This window comes from Lichtheimia ornata (genome assembly GCF_029851405.1).
Source record: "Lichtheimia ornata isolate CBS 291.66 chromosome Unknown scaffold00169, whole genome shotgun sequence".
Taxonomy (NCBI): domain Eukaryota; kingdom Fungi; phylum Mucoromycota; class Mucoromycetes; order Mucorales; family Lichtheimiaceae; genus Lichtheimia; species Lichtheimia ornata.
Window position 1 is genome coordinate 1 of NW_026695488.1, and position 21,211 is coordinate 21,211.

Consider the following 21,211-nt stretch of genomic DNA (forward strand, 5'->3'; position numbering starts at 1 on the left):
CAATGGGCTCGGCTTGGCCAACAGCACCTTGTGTGAAAGTTTCGCGTCCAATGTCGCAAACAGCCCAAAAAATATTTTTTGGTCGTCGTCGTCGAAGAGGTTGACCCCGGGATCCAGTTTGGCTGGTGGCGACATTGCGAAATCTGGGATTGGCAAGCTTGATCGTGAAACTTTCACCCAAGGTGCAGTTGGCCAAGCCGAGCACATTGCTCTAATAAAAACCCCACGTTTCATTGTAAAGTTTAGAGATACAGGCACCTTTATGTTTGTAAGCGTGATGCTATATGAAGAGTGGTCTTTGTTCATTGTCAAGTAGGTGGACCCTGGCAGAGCAAAGGATGCAGAGGGCCGTGTTGTGTAACTCAGCTAAAAAGTCAGGACTTCAGGGACAATGCATGAGAGGTACGCAACCTCACTTTATGTCATGCATTGGCAGCTAATAGCCACTTTTGTGCATTCCCAACTTTTGTGCATTCTATTGTGGGTGGACAATGCTCCTGCTCCAGACATTCGTTTCCATGATTAAAGTAGGTTGATCCGAGCTGATTTGATTGAGTTACGCTCACACAAGATTACATCGGTTGAGCTACATCGAGCGTGCTTTATGTCCAGAGTGATGTAATCTCTCTTTGACCGCAGCTCAGTCAAATCAGCTCGGATCAACCTACTTTAATCATGGAAATGAATGTCTAGAGTAGGGGCATCGTTCCCATGCAGTGGATCTCGCAACAATGATGATTGGATAAAAGTGGCCGTTAGCTAGCAATACATGCCTGTTCCTAGACGATCCATAAACTATTTATACGTTGACCCTTTCATTCATGCAAAGTAGCTGTGTTACACAACACGGCCCTCTGCATCCTTTGCTCTGCCAGGGTCCACCTACTTGACAATGAACAAAGACCACTCTTCATATAGCATCACGCTTACAAACATAAAGGTGCCTGTATCTCCAAACTTTACAATCAAACGTGGGGTTTTGAATAGAGCAATGGGCTCGGCTTGGCCAACAGCACCTTGGGTGAAAGTTTCGCGTTCAATGTCGCAAACAGCCCAAAAAATATTTTTTGGTCGTCGTCGTCGAAGAGGTTGACCCCGGGATCCAGTTTGGCTGGTGGCGACATTGCGAAATCTGGGATGGCAAGCTTGATCGTGAAACTGGCACCCAAGGTGCAGTTGGCCAAGCCGAGCACATTGCTCTAATAAAAACCCCACGTTTGATTGTAAAGTTTGGAGATACAGGGGTCTTTATGTTTGTAAGCGTGATGCTATATGAGAAGTGGTCTTTGTTTAATGTAAAGTAGTATGACTATAATAGAGCAAAAGATGCAGAGGGCGTGTTTGTGTAACTTGAGTCATTCAGCACAGGCGATGCATGATTCTTGTACACTATTTAGGAATAGTTCAAAATGCCAGCTAATAACCTAGTCCTCCCACCTCTCCATTGTTGCCCAATCCAATGCATACGAACGACTGTCCTGCTCCAGCCCAGCATGCCCATCCTTCAACTTTCTTGATCCGAGAGGGTTTGACCGAGTTACGCTCAAGCACAGAAGTATCACCCAATTTCACAAAAATCATTTTGCAAAGTTATTTGTAAACTGCCACTTGATAACCCATTCCTCCCATTCACCGTTATTGCCCAAACCAATGCATGTGAACGATTGTCCTGCTCCAGCCCATCATCTCCATCCTTCAACTTTCTTGATTCGGGGGGATTTGACTGAGCAACGATCAAACAGAGGAACATCACCCAACAACAGAAACATCAAGTTAATTTCCAGGTCTTCCACTCTCAGCTCCTTCCCTCTTCTTCCTCCCATTCCCTACTGTTGCCCCATTCAAGCACAACTACCACCTGCGAACGATTGTACTGCTTCAACCCATCATGTCAATCCTACAATTGCCTTGATCCGATTGCTTTTGACTGAATGAGAAGTCCATGGCGTGTGTACCCCACTATAGCAATAACCACGCTTCTTGACACTTCACCTTCTCTTGTTACACTCCTCTACCATGACCAAGCGTAACGACATTCATTCCAGCAGTTGCGATTAGTAAAGGCTTTTCGTCATCGTCTCGAGCACCGTTCTTCACTTGCAGCGACTTGCCTTACGGCCTTTTTACGTCAATAGCAGATAGCCATTATAGAGAACCAGCTTTATTTACATGCAGCAACTTGCTTCAATACACACGATCTCTTATGGATCTGGATCTGGATCTGATATTGTTTGGGTACATGCGATGGAAGTAATGCGATGGGCGGTCTTCATTATTGACAGTGGAGCGTTGAAGATGAAGCCTGCTGAAGGTACTTGCTCCTCTATGATAAAGTTAGCACATGGATCCCTCACAAAAAGGACTATCAAACGTGATACTCAGCAATGGGTTTGGGAGTGCTAGCAATCAAAGAGTGATATGATGGAAAGAAAGAGATGTATGGGAGAAAGGTAATGGGCGACAACAACAATCATCTTGCTTATATCTGCATGGTGGGCGTGGGTACTTTAGTGATAACAAAGAGTGATAAAATGCTTGTTGGGAATGGTGAAGAGCTGATAGATTGGTAGACGCCTTTGAAAAGGAGCCATATTACTTTCATTGAATGACCATACGTAAATCAGGAACTGAGAAGCCATCATAAAACAATGACATCCATCATCTGCTATCACGAGTCACGTGCTGTGCTCAATTGGAGCGAAAGAAGACGCTGTTCAAGGATGTATGTGAGTGTTCATTTTAGAGAGAAAAGTTGCAAGTCGTTGACAAACACAATGCACACGTGTAAATGTTTCCTGCCATCATAGTATGATATAACGGCATCCACCAGCCGATAAGAAAACCTCCGTATCATGGACCTACTTTCATTTCAGCTTGTGTGTGCAACATGCCTGTTGGATCGGATGCTTGTGCCACTGCCACGAGGCGCCTGTTGCACATCTAAAGCGATGAGCCAATCTGACAACAGCTTTTGTTTGTGGAACAATGATGATGATATCATAGCATCCCTTTAGCGATAAATGGTTTCCGCGGTGATCGGATTATCACCTTGTATTGCAGTTGCTTGGTTACGTACTCAGCATCATGTCACTTTATTCTACTGGTGATAAAACGGCTGGTAATGTGACCATGCTATAGCCATGATCTGCTGCGGCGGCGTGCTCCATTTTTACCTTTTCTACATATGGAGGACAGGTACAAGCGCTCAGCCCGCTGCTGCGCTCGTGACACTAATGCAAACTATTTTACTATATATATGAAGCGCATCATCTTACTATCTTCCCCTTTTTTTATCTTTTACATCCATTTACCCAAAACAATGACCCGAACATCTCTAATGAAGCGTCTAATGACGCTCTTCAAGACAACCCATCAATCAGAACAAGGCTACCCTTATGAGCTCGAGGAAAAGTATACTGTCACCCGAAACACACTTGGTGTGGGATCTTTTGCTGTTGTCAAGGAATGCATCAGTCGTGAAGATGAAAAATCTTATGCCCTCAAGATCATTCTCAAAAAAGCCATTGCCGGTGAGTGATTCTTTGACCCGTGTATGAAACAACATGTCTTCCTAATACTTTTCATTTGTAATAGGCAAGGAACATATGTTGGATAGTGAGCTTGGTAAGGATTCAAAGGAGGGGAATGGCTGTGTATAGACGCCAAGGCTAATTTCTCGGCAATGCGTTGTCACCGATTTACCAGATATCCTAAAGCAAGTGCATCATCCACACATTGTATCAATGCACGATATATATGAAAGCAAGGATGCCGTTTACATTGTCACCGATCTATGCGAAGGTGGTGAGCTTTTCCAGCAATTGCTAGAAAGAGGTACCTACACCGAGGAAGATGCAGCTAATATTGTGCGTCAAATGCTGGAAGGACTTGCCTATTTGCATGAACATGATGTACGTATAAATCATTTATGAACAAGTTGCAGAGGCTAATACGTTGCTCTCTATGTAGATTGTTCATCGCGATATCAAACCTGAAAACGTAAGACCAAAACCTCTCGACTTGGATCCATATCACATATGCTTACCATTATGCACAGCTACTATTTGATATCAAGGATGAGGAGAATGCCAAGCTGATGATCACCGATTTCGGATTATCAAAAATACTCAAGCATCACGACGACATCCTCATGACGGCTTGTGGTACACCAGGCTATGTTGCACCTGAGGTCCTGCTACAAGTGGGTCACGGGAAACCAGTGGACATATGGAGCGTGGGCGTTGTTACGGTAAGCAAAAGTGCCAAGCGAATGATACTTGATAGGTGGTCAATAGTGTAGCAGTAAATGATAACACGTTTGTTTATAGTACACTTTGCTTAGCGGCTATACGCCATTCTGGGGTGAAGGTAAATATTGAAAAAAGGTGGGAAAGGACATCTAGCTGACATCCTATGATAGATCAAACATCCCTTTTTGAGTGTATCACATCCGGGGTATATGAATACGACGAGGAATATTGGATGGATATTTCGGATCAAGGTAAAACAACTCAAGAGGAAAGTAATTTGATGCAATACTAATCCTGTAAATAGCAAAGGATTTCATTGATAGCTTGTTGACCTATAACCCAAACGCTCGTGTTACCGCCGAAGAAGCATTACAACATCCATGGATCACCGGGGAGAAAGAACGTGAGACGAATCTGGCACCTATCATCCGTAAAGGAGCCAACAGTCATAGGTCGTTTAGATCAATTGTGACAGCCATGACATTGTTAAGCCATTGGAAACATCTCGAAAATGTACCCGAGGACGATGAAGAATCCGAATAGACTTTTATTTATGTATACCCTCAAGCATCACATCATCAAGCACATCCTCCATCCATTTCCACAACCCACCAGCCCATGCACATATAATCAACATTACTTGTAGTATTACTATTTGTAGCCCATTTGTAGTTTAGTTTTCATATCTTGCCATCGCATCGTCTAACTTCAATAACCATGCACTGTAACTACTACTTGCACCGCTCTCCTCTCTTTGTTCTGATTCTGGTCCATCGCTTTCCTTCTTGATGTCATTGATGAGACCCAAGATCACGCGGTATTCATCAAACGAGAATCGTGGTCCATTTTCACTAATGCTGCGAATTAAGCCTTCACTGCCAAGGTTGAACAGCTGGTAGTATTCTCGTGCTCGCTCCATGACCGAGTTTTGTGATGGTGGTACAAAGTTGCTTAAATTTTGCTGGAGTGCAAGCACATTGCGCATCATCTTTTGTACGCCATTGGCATTCATGCGTTTGATTTGGCTGGCTTCACTGATAAGAATGTGGACCATCAAAGCTGGTAATCCGTCAAATGCAAATCTAGATAAACGTATGAGAAAAAGGAATCGAATGAGCATCAATAGCAATCCAACTCACATTTCATCCTTGGGTGGCAGTGAAGCCGTAATACAATCATCCATTTCCATTAGGTCGGCATTGAGCGTAATCACATATGGATCAGGTTCATAGCTTTCATCCTCGAGATAATAGTTTCCCTATTATATCGCATGTTGGTACCTCGTTCCCTTTCCTCTTTTTATACGACTTACATCTTGCATTGCCATTTCCAAGTAGTAGATTGTATGACACCGGTTCTCCAAGCGCAAAGTGAACAAGCACGTCTCGGCAAGTTGTTGATAGGTTGTCAATAAGGTATCAAAGCGTCTACCCAATACGCCGTTAGTAATCCCATTTCATCCTGTAGTGGGGTCAAGTTGTACTCACTTTGCTGCTTCACCCTTCAAAGGTAGCATGATGGTACCAGTTTCCCCTTCACCCATTGAGCTGCGTCGATTGCCTTGTGACCATCTTCGGGAGCCAGAAGCCTATGTACATGAAGCTATTAGTTCACCCTATGAAGAACACTAATGAAAATCCATTCACTTACCTCGGTAGATTGCAAATCAACTTGTGAATTGTCCAAATCGCTAGTGCCCATAGGCAGCTTGGGTATCTTGATTTGTTCGTTTGGCGTACGAAGCTCCCAGATTTCTCGCACAAACCATTTCTAGATACATCGTCGTATCGTAAGTATTTGATTAATGCGTGATGCATATCCTTGCAGCTTACCAGACTATGGTAGAGGCGACCTAGTGCAATCAATCGTTTTGGTTCAAATATGAGCTCTTCAGTCTCCAGTTGTCGATCTTCTTTGAGCTTGAATTCCATTGTAATCTCAGCTTGATTCAACGCTTTCACAAATTCAAAATCGGCACGCTTTGGAAGACACATTAGTAAAACAAGCTTCTCTAAGGACGAGGGACGTTAAAGTCTCTTACCGTATCATCATTGAAATAGGGGTTTTGTGCGAGCAATCCAATCAAACTTTCGTCTTGAGCCCAATCACCACTTGTGCTAATATCCGCCTCGGCCGATCCATCTTTCTTATCCTCATATGCACCACCACGAGCAACCAGTGCTATGGATGATACGTTAGCAACCCTTCATAGATAGTGCTTCATATACACTTACAATAGAATCTTTGATAGCACTTCTCATAGTACTTGAGTAGCACCACCTCGATCAACCGAGTATACTCTTCAGTGTGAAATGGCATGGCATGCATTGTACGACACAAACTTTGGATAACGCTGATCAATGCAACCGCACTCTGCAAAAGCGTTGAAATTAGCATGTTGACCTACATCTTCTGATGTTGTATATACCTTGACAATAGGGTACTTTGAATAATTCTTGTAATTGCGATCATCTTGGAAAGCATCCATGCCTAATAGTCGTACCGTAGTCAGCCATCGGCTTACATAAATGTACTCTGATACCCATAGGGATACTCACCAACCGTAGCATGTGAAATGAGTTGCATGACCTTCTCTTCAATTTGTGGTAGGAACACATTGATGGCAAAATCATCCAGGAAGCTGCCAAAACCTTCTTTGTTGCGATCATCACTAAATAACCCATGTCGTATGAGTAAACACTGCTTGTTGAGTATACCCGTTGTACTTACTAGTTGGGAAAGACTTCACGTAAACGCACGAGGAAGGCCATCGTGGGTCGCAAAAGCACGCTTACATTGTAAGCATCAGGCTTGACAAGCAGCTTATGACGCTTGGAAGCCATACCACTTGCATACTTGTCCACAAGACTGGAATGAAGCAAAATGTCCTTTCCTGCACTGGCAGAATTGCGTCGAAAAGAAGACTCCAAGCTGGATTCCACACCGCTGTAGGCTGCATCAAGCTCTGCATCCTCTGGAACGTCCGTGAAGCTGAACAACTTTTTCTTGTTTTTGGATTTTTCACGCATGTGGTTGGGAAACATGATGTTGGCGGCCGTCCTGTCATCCGTTTGAATACTGGCAGCTGTACGTTCTTGTGTGGTAAGATAATCTTGCAACAAATTGCGAACCTGTTTTCTCTTTGTAAGTACATGCATATACCGTATTGCAAGAACAAGAGCATATGCCATACCTCATGCTGCACAGGACGCCAAATCTCGTGAAAGTGGTATATAGGAAATGCCTCCTTGGATACTGATATGGTATTAGTACAACAGCTCATTCAATATTCACAATAAAGGTACTCACCATCCAGCTCGCGTGTAGCAATAAGACGCTATTCCAATACGTTAGATTTCAATCACAAGAAAGAATGATCGTACCACTTACCTTTTTAATTCTTCGAGCACAGGTCTCTGTAAATCGAAAACCACGGAGTACAGCTTCAAGCTTGGAATATAACGACCACAGCAAATCTTTGAGCGCCTCGTTCTTGGATTCGCTATTCGCTCGATCCAAACAGTACATATCCAATGTCTCTGATCCATCCTTTGCTGCCCGTTCCGATGCATCTGGTCGATTGAGGTGTCTATTTACAAAGTGATTCATGTTAGCTTTTGTATCTTAAAGTAGCCGGGGTAAAGTAACCAACCTGTGTTCCACTTCAGCGATAGTCTTATCTACAAGGCGATGAATTTCCAATGGCAATCGCTCCTTGATCGTCTACATGGTATGATATTAGCTTGCTATCATTGGCATGTTTCCAGTATGATTTACCTCCATAGCAATAGGTATATCACCAAGAACCGCAAGTGCTTCCATGATGATTTCCATGTAGTAATACGAGTCGGTCTCTGGGTTCTTATCCGGATCCTCAGTTACGATGGCATTTTCATCCACAGCAAACATGTCTTCTCCATCCTTGTGAGTTCCTACGACTAACATGAGCTTCCATTTGAATGACCTTTTCTCTAAACTCATTTACCTGATAATCCATTTTGTTGCTGTCCATTCGTAAAACTAACCAAATCCATATTAACGGCTTTTGCTCATCAACTTGTCATTTTGAAATAATACCTTCTTGGTTTCACAGCTGACTCAGGCACTATATGTCAAAAGTCAATAACAGTGGTAAGATAAATGTGACGACCACTCACGTGTTTGTTGCTCTGGGACATATGTCGCCCAACGATTATCACAATACTGGCTCTTGAGATATAGGTGGTTGTGTAACTCCTCAATCAACAATTCATGTAATGCCTAACAATGCACATCATAAGAAAACGTGACGAAGTATTGATGCTCAACCCATATACTCACATTCTTCTGTGTAGTCAATGTCCTCCTAAGATCATCCAATGCTCCAATCTCCTTCATATCTTTGCTATGCACAGCGCGCAACGACTTTATCAACAGCTTGGCTGCACTGAGAACGTGTTTGCTTCCCATGAGCTTGTCCAACTTTTCAGGAGTTGATCGAATCTCATCGCTATTGCATATTCATCTATTAGCGTTTACTCTCTCTCCAACCATTTTGAGTATTACTTACATGGACTCCAATAGATTAAGCATTTCCTTGTGTTGCTCACTCTTGTTCCACATGTTGAGAAGATCCGTACGCTTTTCCAAAAGTTCGGCTTTGCATCGTCTAAGGTTCTCCTTCATATCGGCGACACGTTCCTGCGAATCTATATGCATATCCCAAGTCAACTATGATCCTCGTAATCGTACAACCCATTCCATGCTTACCGTTGATATGCTGAAGAACACCACCAAATGTGCCAATCGAGTTGTTGAACCCCTTGTAATACTCTGATGAACCATATAAGAATCCTGCATAATGTTGCCAAAGGTTGACATTTCCACGTACCATCCACAATGGACTCTAATGCAACATCGAGATCCCTAAGCATACGTCGAAAGGTTTGATAATCCTTCTTTTTGCCGACTGAGCTGTCATCCATCAAAGCCAAAGCGAGAGTGACAGGATCAAACTAATAGAAAGAAATACATAGGGTCAAGGCGCGTGTCGTTGTCGTCGTCGTCGTCGCCTACACCACTTGCACCTACATCCTCCTTGAGCATAAAGTCCCAACCATCATGAATCTCGCCGAGAACAGCTATGCATTGCAAGCGCTTTTAGTTTGTCGGTGGTCATCCACTTGAGAGAGAGAGGGAGAAAAGAAGCCGATGAACAAGCATTTCGAGTTTACCTTGAATTTGTCCAAAGCCATCCGTTTGACCATAGTAGTAGCTGTCATCGTAGCTGTTGCCTCGGTTATTTGAGTGCGATGGAGGTGATGCGTAGCCATCAGACGCCATAAATGGATTGTGGGCGTCCATGTCGATAAAGAAAGGAAAAGAGGACCACAGCAACAAGGTTGCACAGGCTGCTCATTACACATGAAATGCTTTCATTTTCCGCGTGTGTCCAGTACATGCTGTCAGCTGTTTAATGCAGCTTAATGCACTTGACAAATGCATCCCACACTAGAACATTTACTTGATACTCATGGTTTCATACAAGATGATCACCCTATATTCCATTACTGTATCTTGCTGTAGCTTAAAAATACCATAGTGCTGCTTTGTTTGCTATCAATCCAAGCTAGATCCTTGTACTTACTACAACAATGAACCTTTAAAGTTAAGGGACATGATGCTTATTCCAATATAGAACCATAGTTGAGTAGTAGTATAGTATCGAGTTGTGAGTAAGACTTTATTACTATAAGGCGCCATTGACTCTTTGCAGAAACCACTAAAAATAACGTCCTCTTGGCTTATATGGCTGCCAAACCAGTGGATTGGGTCAATGCACAACATACTACATGTTCAACGAAAGATCAAGTAATAGCTAGCTGGGCGGGAAATCCCATATCCAGAAGGCTCCGTATTTCGGCAACATGCACTTTCAGGATCAATGACCATTTCGATCTTACAAAGAGATCACAATTGATTGTGAAGGTTCTGAGTTGAAGGTGATTTTGCTTTATCTATCGCAGGCATCAGCAGCAGGATGCTTTAAGGGCGATGCTTACGATATCCACGTAGACATCAAGAGAATACCTACCATATCGCTTGCGCGTTGTGTGGATGGCATCGAGAATTCAGGGTTCATTCACCTACATCAATGTTCTAGAAATAGAAGGGATCAATCTAATGCAAGATTGTTGACATGGTACCATATATGGTGTGATATTCCAAAGAGGGGGGTTGTTGAAAGAGAATGCCAACGCCATCCATTCATAGCATCATGTATACGCACACGATTATAGAAATAGATGGCCATAATAGCAGCAGTATAGATGACCCTCGAAATGTGTATTTTGAACCCATCGCTCTTGATGCCGGGTCATCTGATGACAAAGCCACGCATCGCTCATTGTGCCGGGGCACCTGTATATTGTCGTTGTCGCGCGTTGTTATTGTGATATATACTTTGTTTTGATCATGATCCTTTTTGATGGATATGTACAACGTGACACCAACGCACCAACATCTTTTTGTATTTCTTGGAGGAGGAATGGTGTTCACGGAGTGGATGTTGTTGCTATTTATCATTGCACTTCTTCCACCCAACTCACAACCTCACAACCAACAGCATGCCATCATCCAAAATCTTACTATTGAACCTTGTACTTCTATTTCAACTATGGATACTACCCATGATCACGGATGCTGCCACTGCATCGTTAAGCTGCAACAGACCATGTCAAGACATCAATCGAGATCCCATTCCAGCAGGCTCAAAGCTTGATCTGACCTGGCAATTTGCGAATCATTACCTACCAGAGCGCTTTGATATTGTCCTTGCATGGGGATTACGAACAAATGCACTTAATACGCTAATCACGTACCTGGATTATGAGAAGCCTACACAAGATGCCCAAGCGGATACGTACAAAACATCATTGACATTGCCACCCAAATTACCTTCTGGAGACTACTATTGGATCATTTTGACTCCATATGATGCGGCCAACTACAGCGATTATACAACGAATTTTGGGCCATACACTGTGTATGGATCAGACGAAGCAATGAACAAGACGAGGGGACCTTCTTATCCATTCGAATTGGATGTCCAATGTAGTGGTGGCAAGTGTGGACAAGGTGGAAACACTATTGAAATGGGCGGACCATTGCTTGTGAGTTGGTCGTACGAAGATACCTTTCGCATGGCGCTCTACTGGGGCAGCCCCGATATCCTTGGCGAAACGGCTACAGCTGTGGTGCAGCTATTTCCTAGTCTCAATTGCACAAAGGATAGGAAATACGGCGTATCCATATCAACACAAAGCATTCTCAATCTCGTTCCTCCAGGACCTTATTATTATATTGCGGTAGAATCAACATCATCCTCCAATGTACGTTCGTTGGCAGGCCCTTATACTATCAAGAGCTCAGCAGCTGGTGGTGGAGGTGGGGGTACAAGCGATGCAAGCAAATCATGGTCATCATCTTCTTTTTTTACTCCTTTGATATTCACTTTTATGATTCTAATCATCAATTACTTTATTCAATAAACATGACTCGATACATAATGAAAGGGGGATTGGGCTGAGCACGGGGGGTGGATGGGTGTGTGGGTGGAGGACATGGAAAATAGGTACGCATGCACCTGTCATTTGTACCACATGGTTACCATTGCTGTTGTTTGCTTTCTCTTTTCCATATACCTACATTTACATACACACATACACACACACGTATACATACATACATACACTCATGAACAGTCTTGTACGAAGGAGGAATCGCGCATCTGAATACAGCCGTGCCATGGTCAATCGAGCAAAGCAATGGATGCCTCATCGGAAGTTTTCTTGGCGTAGGCGTCAGTCAACAACAGCCGTTGCCGTTAGTACAGCTTGGTTCTCACTATCGTTGCCAATTACTTTGAATATCAAGTTTGATGGTGGCACACTCAAGCCGTATCAAGTGAATTTGGTGTTGATTGGCGTGTTGCTATCGTTGTTACTATTGTTCTTTGGATGCTATCAACTTGGGCGTGTTATTGGACTCGTTGAAGTGGTGCTTTATGGCTTGGATGGATGTATTCGAGTACTGTTTCTTGCAGCAACAAAGATGCTGAGACTATGAAAATGAAGCTTACAACATTGTGGGAGCAAGGATTATAGCCCGTGGGGAAAGCGCTGAGTAAGAGGGAATCATCTTGGTTATTTGGCAGACGCACTCATTCATAATCTCCTTTTCTCTTCTTTTCTATCACACACACACACGCTTGCTTATTCAAGGAATGAAATTATTGGTCTGTAATCGAGGCGAGATTGCTATCCGAGCATTGAATGCTGCCCGTGAACTTGGTCTGGAGACCGTGGCTGTGTATGCAGATGAGCAAGACAAGAGCCACTGTGATGTAGCGCATGAATCAATCAAACTCAAGAGTCCTGCTTCGTTCCTGGATCCTCAACAAATCATTGCAGCGGCTAAAAGGTATTCTTTTTCTCTTCTTCTTCTTCTTCTTGTTTTATTCAATGGGGTGTTGATGATTGATCGATCTATGCAACTAGTGTACAAGCTACAGCTATTCATCCCGGCTATGGGTTCTTGTCAGAAAGCACAGAGCTTGCTGAGCAATGTAAACAAGCCAACATTCTATTCGTGGGTCCTTCTCCTTCATGTATCGCAGCCGTTGGTGACAAGGTCTCTGCACGTCAAGTAGCTCAAGCAGCTGGTGTCCCTGTTATTCCTGGTTCAGAGCAATCAGTGACGCGTGTGGAGGAGGTGTTTACTTTTGCTGAACAACATGGCTATCCCATCATGCTCAAGGCACGCGATGGAGGTGGTGGACGTGGCATTCGCATGGTGCATTCGCGAGAGCAAGTGGACGATGCACTCCAACGATGTGTGAACGAGTCGCCGACGAAGCAAGTGTTTGTGGAGAAGGCGGTGACAGGAGCCAAGCATATTGAAGTGCAGATCCTCGGCGACAAGCATGGCAACCTGATTCATCTATTGGAACGAGATTGTTCAGCTCAACGTCGATATCAAAAGATCATTGAAGTAGCACCTTGTCCATCATTGAATGTGGAACTTCGACAAGCCATACATGCAGCTGCCGTACGCCTTGGAAAGCACATCCATTATGATTCCACTGGCACCGTTGAGTTCCTTGTTCAACCACAGCAAAACAAGTTTTATTTCCTCGAAGTCAACCCACGTATCCAAGTCGAGCACACCATCACTGAACAAATCACTCAAGTCGATCTTGTCCAAAGCCAAATTCGCGTAGCCATGGGAGAACGCCTTGATACCGATTTGCTCCTGACACAAGTATCCATCCCATTGATCCCACGCCAAGTCGCTATTCAGGCACGCGTTGTTGCTGAGAACCCTGCAAAAGATAACATGTTGTCAGTGGGCAAGATTACAGCTGTTCAATTTCCTCAAGGTCAAGGCATTCGTATCGATACTTGGATCAAGCCTGGTTGTGTTGTTTTACCCGTACGTAGGATGGGTTTTCATGCCATCAATCACTCACTCACTCACTCACTCACTTACTCGCACACATTAGACATTTGATTCTCTTCTTGCCAAGGTGATTGTGACAGGACAAGGATACCATGATGCTGCTCGAAAGTTGTTATTGGCATTGGAGCGTACGGATATTCAAGGAGTGGATACCAACATTGATTTCATGGCAGCATTGATTACGCATCCCATATTTACCAACAATTGCATTCAGGACGTGCATATCAAGGCACTTGAGGAACAATCACATGCCGTGCTTCAGGCGAGTGACACATTTACAAAGGCACGTTTAGCAAGACGACAAGCAATTGCTCATGATCCATCAGCTGAGCCAGCATCTGCAGCGGCGACTTCAGCAGCGGGTGGAATGACATTTAAGCCTGGTGATGCTTTCAATATCGAGTTTACGGATGCTCAAGATGAAGATGCAGCAACAACACAATCACACACTGTGCAAGTTGAATCCATTTCTACAAACAACTTCCCCGATGAATTCGTTGCCGAGATACAGACCACACTTCAGCCTGAGAAACCTTTGGCTATCACAATTACTCGCAAATCCGCTGTTGTTGGTTCAGCCATGCGTCGTAAGGCTTCTTCACGTCAACCATCCGAAATAGCAACACCTATCACTGGTATGGTGGTGGAAATCAATGTCAATGAAGGGGATATCGTGGAAGCAGGTCAACAAGTCTTTGTCATGAGTGCTATGAAAATGGAAACAGTGGTTCGTGCTACAATCCCTGGTCGCGTTCAAGCCATTTATGCCAAACCCAATGACCTTGTCGAAGGCGGTGACCTTATTGTGGAAACATCAGAGGCCAAAGAAAGCAAACTTTAGTCACGTCCTCCTGTAAACTATTTATGTCGAGGGTAGTAATAGATTGTTTCATGTTTCGTAAAACATAATACATATGCAGGCATCTACATCACACCGATTCGCCATATTACATGTCATGTTGGGTATATCTTTGGTATGCAAACACACTTTCTATAGCAGTTGATGGTGAGCACGAAGATGGTTCGTGGTTGCGTGAGAGCAATATAGATGGGATTACGATAGAACAATCCATAAAGTAAACAGCTCATGACGTCTCAGGCATTATTTGTTTTATCTTTTCGCCAACGATTAGCCACATACAGTATTCAACACAGCGCATAAGCAAAAGGCCATGAGAGAGACTTGTTGGGATATAAAGCGCACTACAGCGCATTTGATTTTATTACAGGCCCCACTTTGTAAACGTAGAGAAAACAAGGCGTGTATTCCCCAAGACGTTCACAACGTGAGGATAAATCTATCATGCATAAGAATACGTGTAACAAGATCTCGCACTCCGCAACGTATATAAGGTGTGAACATTTGACTCATATCCCACACCAGCATGACGAACGATAATTATCCGCACCCCTTTGATAACCTTTCGGGCGAAGAAATCCGCTTAGTGACCTCCATCATTCGCAAGGAGCATGGCAGTATTGGCTATATCTTTAGCTCCATATCACTCAAAGAGCCTCCCAAGGGCATCATGCTAAGTTACCTTGGTTGGGACAACGCTTCAAATACGCCCTCTATCATTGATCGTGAAGCTTTGGTCGTATTGGTGGATCGCCCATCTGGTCTTGTGCACGAGGTGGTCATCAACTTGAGCAAACACTCCATCATACAATGGAAAAAATTACAAGGAGTGCAACCCACCTTACATGCGGATGAGATGATGGAAGCAGAAGAAATGATACTCCAAGATCCAGGTGTGATTGATCAATGCAAGCAACTCGGGATTGATGATATGAAGACTGTATTTGCAGACACATGGGGAATCGGGTGGCAAGATACTATAAAGAACAGGCGTCTTATTCAAGCATTCTTGTACATACGCACATCACCTGGCGATAATCAGTATGCCCATCCACTTGATTTTGTGCCTATTTATGGCAAGTGATGATGAATGAAGATGCATACGACAATGCTAACACGTTGATGCGTAAACTAGATGTCAATGCCAAACAAGTGGTGGGCATTGAGGTGATCAAGCGGCGTAATAGCAAACACAAACGGCCTACAATTCCCCTTGCCAACCATCCTTTTTTACCGGAACAAGTGGGTTACGATAACCTGCGTAAAGATCTCAAGCCAATAGAGATTACCCAGCCCCAAGGTGTAAGCTTCACTATCCGTGGACAAGAGATTGATTGGCAAAAGTGGAATATGCATATTGGATTCAATTATCGGGAGGGATTGGTAATTCGCAACGTCAATTATCGCGACATGGATGGCACCGTGCGACCAATAGTGTATAGGATGGCTCTTGCAGAGATGGTAGTGCCCTATGGCAATCCATATGAGCCACACATTCGCAAGATGGCTTTTGATGTTGGGGAATACGGCTTGGGCTATCAGACAAATTCTCTGGAACTTGGATGCGATTGCGTAGGAAGAATCCATTACATGGATGTTGTGCTCAGTGATATGAAAGGTGATCCGTGGTATATCCCAAGTGCAATTTGTATCCATGAAGAGGATGCTGGTCTACTCTTCAAGCACACCGATTACCGAAACGGCAGGTCTCATGTTGTACGTTCACGACGTTTGGTGATATCGCATATCGTTACTGGTATGTGATACCTGGTTTATCGATTAGTGGTGGTATAAAATGATGGGTGTTTATTCTCATTTCCTTCAGTGGCGAATTACGACTATGGATTGTATTACTACTTTTATCAGGATGGAACCATCCAATATGAAGTCAAGGCTACAGGTGAGCTAAATACACATGTTCTTGCAGAAGACGAGGTAGGCTACGTATTGGATCGAGTTGCTGGTTTTATTACTAATGCGTATACATCTTAGGATGCGGCTCCTTATGGCACTATTGTGGCCCCTCAAATCGATGCTCAACATCACCAGCATCTCTTTAATATGAGGATTGATCCAATGGTGGATGGCATACATAATTCAGTAGCCGAGTTGGATGTAGTTGTCTCGGAGCTGCCTGTTGGGCATCCCGACAATAAGGTGGGCAACTCGTTTTATCCTATCACCAAGATATTCAACACCACCAACGAGGCGCAATCGATGGCTTGTGGAGAAAAAAACCGCACATGGAAAATTATCAATGAAAGCAAGATCCATCCATGGGCCAAGCAGCCTGTAGGATTCAAAGTGACCCTTCAAGGAAACTCCACCATGTTGCCCAAACCAGGTTCCGTTGTCTATGAGCGTGCAAGGTTTGCATCCAAGTCATTGTGGGTCACCCCTTTTAAGCAAGACCAAATGTACCCTGGTGGATTCTACTGCTGTCAAAGCGATCCAAATGCCAATTTAGGATTACCAACATGGATACAAGAGACACAAAATGTGCGTGACAAGGATATCGTGTGTTGGATCACATTTGGATTGGCCCATATTCCACGCGTCGAAGATTTCCCCATCATGCCAACCGAATCATGCGGATGGACGCTCAAGCCTGTCAACTTTTTTTGTGGAAACCCTGCAGTCGACGTTCCTCCCTCTGATAAATCTTTGACCAAAAGCCAGTATGCCGATATGCCATGTTGCCGTACCAAGTATAGCCGTAGCAGTTTTAGGAGACTATAGTAGATGTATAATGTTACTCATTGATTGGCTTTTTAATCACTACCTACGAATAGAGTAATAGTCTTAAAATAAGCTTACATTTACGCAACCACATTGCAATCTCGCAGTTTTCATCTTCACAGGGACCTGTAATCCTTTGCCATCCATATTAGCATTAAGTGAGACTATCTCTGTAATAAAGCTGCCCTGAAACAGTGTTCATCATCAAGGCAGCGAGCAAATCACTTCATGTACAATACAACCTCCCATTCAAAATTCTTCATAATGAAACTTGTGTTCTTTGTTACAAAAACATTGATCAGCATGTCCGAGAGAACCTTGTGTTCAAGATTCAGCCTCGAGGTGGTCAATCTCGGGGCGGTGGGCCGTGCACCTGCTTATGGACCCTCTCCTACATTTGGACAGCGCCCATTCAAAACTTTTTATAATGAAGAGTGTGCCTTTTAAATGAATGAAGCTGATCAGCATATACCAGCGAATCTGCTGATCAAATTTCAAGATCGAAATGGGGAATCCCAAGGTAATACATACTATTTCGATAAATAATGGATCCGGCGCTGACCTGCTTTCCGATCTCCATACTAAATCCCACATTGTACCCTGCCATTCAATATTTTCGTTATGAAGCATGAAGTATTTTGATATGAAATTGATCAGGGCATGCCCGAGAGCATCTTGTGTGAAAGTTTCAGGTTCAAGAGGGGCAATCTCAATATCAAGGTTTGATGTTACAGTGCTCATGCATTTATACAAGAGGTGTCAGACCTCTTAATTTCCAGCTCTTCCACTCCCAGCGTATTGCCTTTTCCTCCCCATTCTCAACTGTTGCCCCATTCAAGTATACAACTACCACCATGCGAACGATTGTCCTGCTTCAACCCACCATGTCAATCCTACGATTGTCTTGATCCGATTTGTCTTTGACTGAATGGCAAGTCCATGGCGTGTACACAGCCTTCTTGTCACTGCTCTACTACAACGCTCGCCCTTTCTTAATACTACACGCTCTCCTGCACATTCTTCTACGGCAATCAATCGTAACAACGTTCATTGGAGCAGCTGCTATTAGCGAGGTCTTTATTCCATTGCTTCAAGAGAGTTCACAACCTTGTCACTCTACTACAACACCTTCTTTTGTACACTTCTCTGCCACGACCGAATGTAAGAGCGTTCAGTGCAGCAGTTGCCATCAGCAAAGTCTTTACTCCATTGTCTCAAGTGACTTGCAACAGCTTGCTTTGGTGCATACGGATTCCAATGGATAAGGTGCCATATCAGCTATCAAGCACACGGCAATACAAGCAATCTTTACCTCGTTGAGCTGCGATAGAAGATGTCCAAGAACGAGATACACGAGCAGCGGTCAAAGAGGATCTTTCTTAACGGATTTACAATCGTTATGGATGGGTGGATGAATGAATGCAATCAACGAACCCTGGAACGTTGCTTTGGTTACTTGGCGCGTGGTTCAGGAACGATGGATCTGTCACGTGTATACGGCTGAGGATGATGAGGGATTGGATGGAATTGACTCAAGGGCTTGTATCTTTGACGAATGGTGCTGTACAGCCATGGATGGATGATATTGGAGTACTCGATTCAATGCATGCAGCAGCTATTTTGCAAACATGGATGAAGGATGATTATGGCAGCAGCAACCATGAATACAATGACACAGTTATCTCCATTGCCTTTATTCGATGCACCCGTTTCTTACTCAATTTCCAACCCAATGCTGTTCCCTTATCGTATTTGCTTGATAAACATCCCAATACCATGTGCTATTCTTCGAATTGAATGAAAATTGGATTCAACGTAACATCTAGAAGGCTATTGTGCTATCAGCTCATATATTCAGGGTGTGGATCACTTGGTTGGTTCTGGGTCAAAAGGGGGAATAGAAGTGTAAAGGTCGGGAAGCGAGGTTGGATCATTTACATCATCGTATCAAAGATGCTTTGATCTTTTGTCACGGCATTGTTACATTCACTAACACTTCCTAGTTCACAAACTTATAGTTGAGAGATAATGAGGGCTCTAGAACGCATGTATTGCAAAGATAGTAATGTCGAGGGTGATGATCCCAACATAGAGCTTGTAAATCATTTGGCTCATTGTAAGCTTAATTCTTTATGTTCAAGGAGTGAGCTGTGATACAACGTGGCACGAGTACATAGACATACCATGCTTACCTATGCCATTTTCGACCAACACTATCTTATACAAGAATGAACCATTCCATCTGTCTACCATAGGCGTACCTTCTATAGGCAGGCAGGGGCAGGATCATTATGCATTTGTCCACCAATAGCATTGACCCTTCCAGATCTACTCAACCAGCTGGGTTTGTGTAACACGCCCGTCTGCATCTTTGGCACCATCAGGGTCTACCTACTTGACAATGAAAATGAGCACCTCCCATATAGCATCACGCTTACAGCATATGCAAAACATAAAGACGTCCATATCTCGTAACTTTACAATGAAGTGTGGGGTCTTTAATAGAACAAAGTTGCTCGGCGGGGTGAAAGCGATCTTGTGTCAAACTATGAAGTCGATCGTGGCCGATCTCAGATTCACCCCATGTCGCTGCCAGCCAAAAAAATATTTTCGTCGTCAACGAAAAAATTTCAAGAGGTCGATCCACTTTGGCTGGTGGCGACATTGCGAAATCTGGGGTTGCCCACGATGAACGTGAAACTAGTACACATGATTCCTTTGACCCCACCGAGCAACACTGTTCTATTAAAGACCCCACGTTTGATTGTAAAGTTTAGAGATACAGGCACCTTTATGTTTTACATATGCTGTAAGCGTGATGGTATATGAAAAGTGGCCCTTGTTCATTGTCAAATAGATAGACCCGATTGAGCAAAAGATGCAGAGAGGCGTCTTTGTATACCAAAAGTCCGAGCTTTAAGGACAATCCAATTGGTGGAGGACGCATAATAATAGCCTGTACAACTATAGACAGGTCCGCCTGTGATAGCCCGTATGGGTAATTCTACAAGTAAACATAATGCCTTTATGAGAACAAAAATGGTGAGGGCATATGAAACTGTGTCCTGTCAAGGTATGAGTGATATTGATATTGAAGTGATCTTTCGGGCTGAAGTTTGTCAATGAGTACTTTCAGGCACGCTAGTCGCCCTTCTTTTTACCTCTCACAAAGTCGTTCCACTTGATCACGCAGGTTTGGAGATATGGGTAGTGTTACGATTTGTCTCAAGCTTTGGCTGTGATGGCGATTATTGCTATATCAAAAGTGCTGTTTGCTTGTAGTGGATGATGGCTACCGACAAGTGCTTTTCAAATAAGGGGCTCCCTAGATGTCGGCGTATGATTTTGATAGAACACAGGCCCACAATACGCCTCTGGTACATGAACACGGGTCATTGAATCAATGACTATTCGAAATTTTTATAGGCAACCATGCTGCCTTTGTGAGAACGAAAATGATCACTGCATACGAATGCACCTCCTGGCAACACATCAATCCTGTATCTTGATTCTAGAGGTTTTTGCCTACATAGCGTGGTAGTTATACAGCTTCGACGCGCTCATTTACATCCCAAACAGCCTTTTTCATTAGAGTAATTTTACTTTCAAAACGAACGGATCATTATACACGTAAAAAGACTTAATAACATGCCAAGTGTAAAGAGGAATCAAGAAAGACGTGCGATCTGCACTATGGTTGCTATGAAATCTAGACGGGTCCATTTCCTTCCCAATCAGACTTTTTATTCAAATAAACTACTCTACCGCAATCTACACGCAATTCTACACGTAAGTTGGTTTGGTAACGCGCCATTTGCAAAGTGAGATCGAGAGGGCGTGAAATGGGACTGTGTGGGCGGGAGTG

At 43.6% G+C, this 21,211-nt stretch overlaps 7 protein-coding genes across 7 annotated transcripts; 5 read left to right on the plus strand and 2 right to left on the minus strand.

The window, feature by feature from the left end:
* O0I10_012860 (uncharacterized protein) lies at window positions 1–1,581 on the minus strand (the record flags this gene model as incomplete). The annotated part of the gene is made up of 3 exons (XM_058492746.1): window positions 1–211; window positions 1,095–1,199; window positions 1,438–1,581. Coding segments are annotated over 3 exons (460 nt in total), but the record flags the coding sequence as incomplete, so codon positions are not given.
* A 1,738-nt stretch (window positions 1,582–3,319) lies between these two features.
* On the plus strand, window positions 3,320–4,793 carry O0I10_012861 (uncharacterized protein; the record flags this gene model as incomplete). The annotated part of the gene is made up of 8 exons (XM_058492747.1): window positions 3,320–3,530; window positions 3,595–3,624; window positions 3,706–3,911; window positions 3,970–3,999; window positions 4,058–4,249; window positions 4,329–4,368; window positions 4,421–4,501; window positions 4,555–4,793. The coding sequence occupies 8 exons, from the start codon at window positions 3,320–3,322 to the stop codon at window positions 4,791–4,793; spliced, it is 1,029 nt and encodes a 342-aa protein (XP_058336483.1).
* A 130-nt stretch (window positions 4,794–4,923) lies between these two features.
* On the minus strand, window positions 4,924–9,593 carry O0I10_012862 (uncharacterized protein; the record flags this gene model as incomplete). The annotated part of the gene is made up of 25 exons (XM_058492748.1): window positions 4,924–5,332; window positions 5,390–5,508; window positions 5,563–5,677; window positions 5,738–5,838; window positions 5,901–6,020; window positions 6,083–6,229; window positions 6,292–6,431; window positions 6,485–6,623; window positions 6,679–6,740; window positions 6,809–6,921; window positions 6,981–7,381; window positions 7,444–7,505; window positions 7,560–7,587; window positions 7,641–7,839; window positions 7,903–7,973; window positions 8,028–8,182; window positions 8,236–8,270; window positions 8,328–8,355; window positions 8,408–8,510; window positions 8,571–8,739; window positions 8,800–8,938; window positions 9,000–9,062; window positions 9,121–9,244; window positions 9,321–9,370; window positions 9,464–9,593. 25 exons carry the CDS (start codon window positions 9,591–9,593, stop codon window positions 4,924–4,926), a joined length of 3,222 nt encoding a protein of 1,073 aa, XP_058336484.1.
* Window positions 9,594–10,855: 1,262 nt separating this feature from the next.
* On the plus strand, window positions 10,856–11,779 carry O0I10_012863 (uncharacterized protein; the record flags this gene model as incomplete). The annotated part of the gene is made up of 1 exon (XM_058492749.1): window positions 10,856–11,779. The coding sequence occupies one exon, from the start codon at window positions 10,856–10,858 to the stop codon at window positions 11,777–11,779; it is 924 nt and encodes a 307-aa protein (XP_058336485.1).
* A 205-nt stretch (window positions 11,780–11,984) lies between these two features.
* Window positions 11,985–12,356, plus strand: O0I10_012864 (uncharacterized protein; the record flags this gene model as incomplete). Its single annotated transcript, XM_058492750.1, has 1 exon — window positions 11,985–12,356. The coding sequence occupies one exon, from the start codon at window positions 11,985–11,987 to the stop codon at window positions 12,354–12,356; it is 372 nt and encodes a 123-aa protein (XP_058336486.1).
* A 157-nt stretch (window positions 12,357–12,513) lies between these two features.
* Window positions 12,514–14,589, plus strand: O0I10_012865 (uncharacterized protein; the record flags this gene model as incomplete). The annotated part of the gene is made up of 3 exons (XM_058492751.1): window positions 12,514–12,710; window positions 12,788–13,721; window positions 13,792–14,589. The coding sequence occupies 3 exons, from the start codon at window positions 12,514–12,516 to the stop codon at window positions 14,587–14,589; spliced, it is 1,929 nt and encodes a 642-aa protein (XP_058336487.1).
* Window positions 14,590–15,133: 544 nt separating this feature from the next.
* On the plus strand, window positions 15,134–17,346 carry O0I10_012866 (uncharacterized protein; the record flags this gene model as incomplete). Its single annotated transcript, XM_058492752.1, has 4 exons — window positions 15,134–15,683; window positions 15,743–16,363; window positions 16,433–16,542; window positions 16,600–17,346. 4 exons carry the CDS (start codon window positions 15,134–15,136, stop codon window positions 17,344–17,346), a joined length of 2,028 nt encoding a protein of 675 aa, XP_058336488.1.
* Window positions 17,347–21,211: the final 3,865 nt, after the last annotated feature.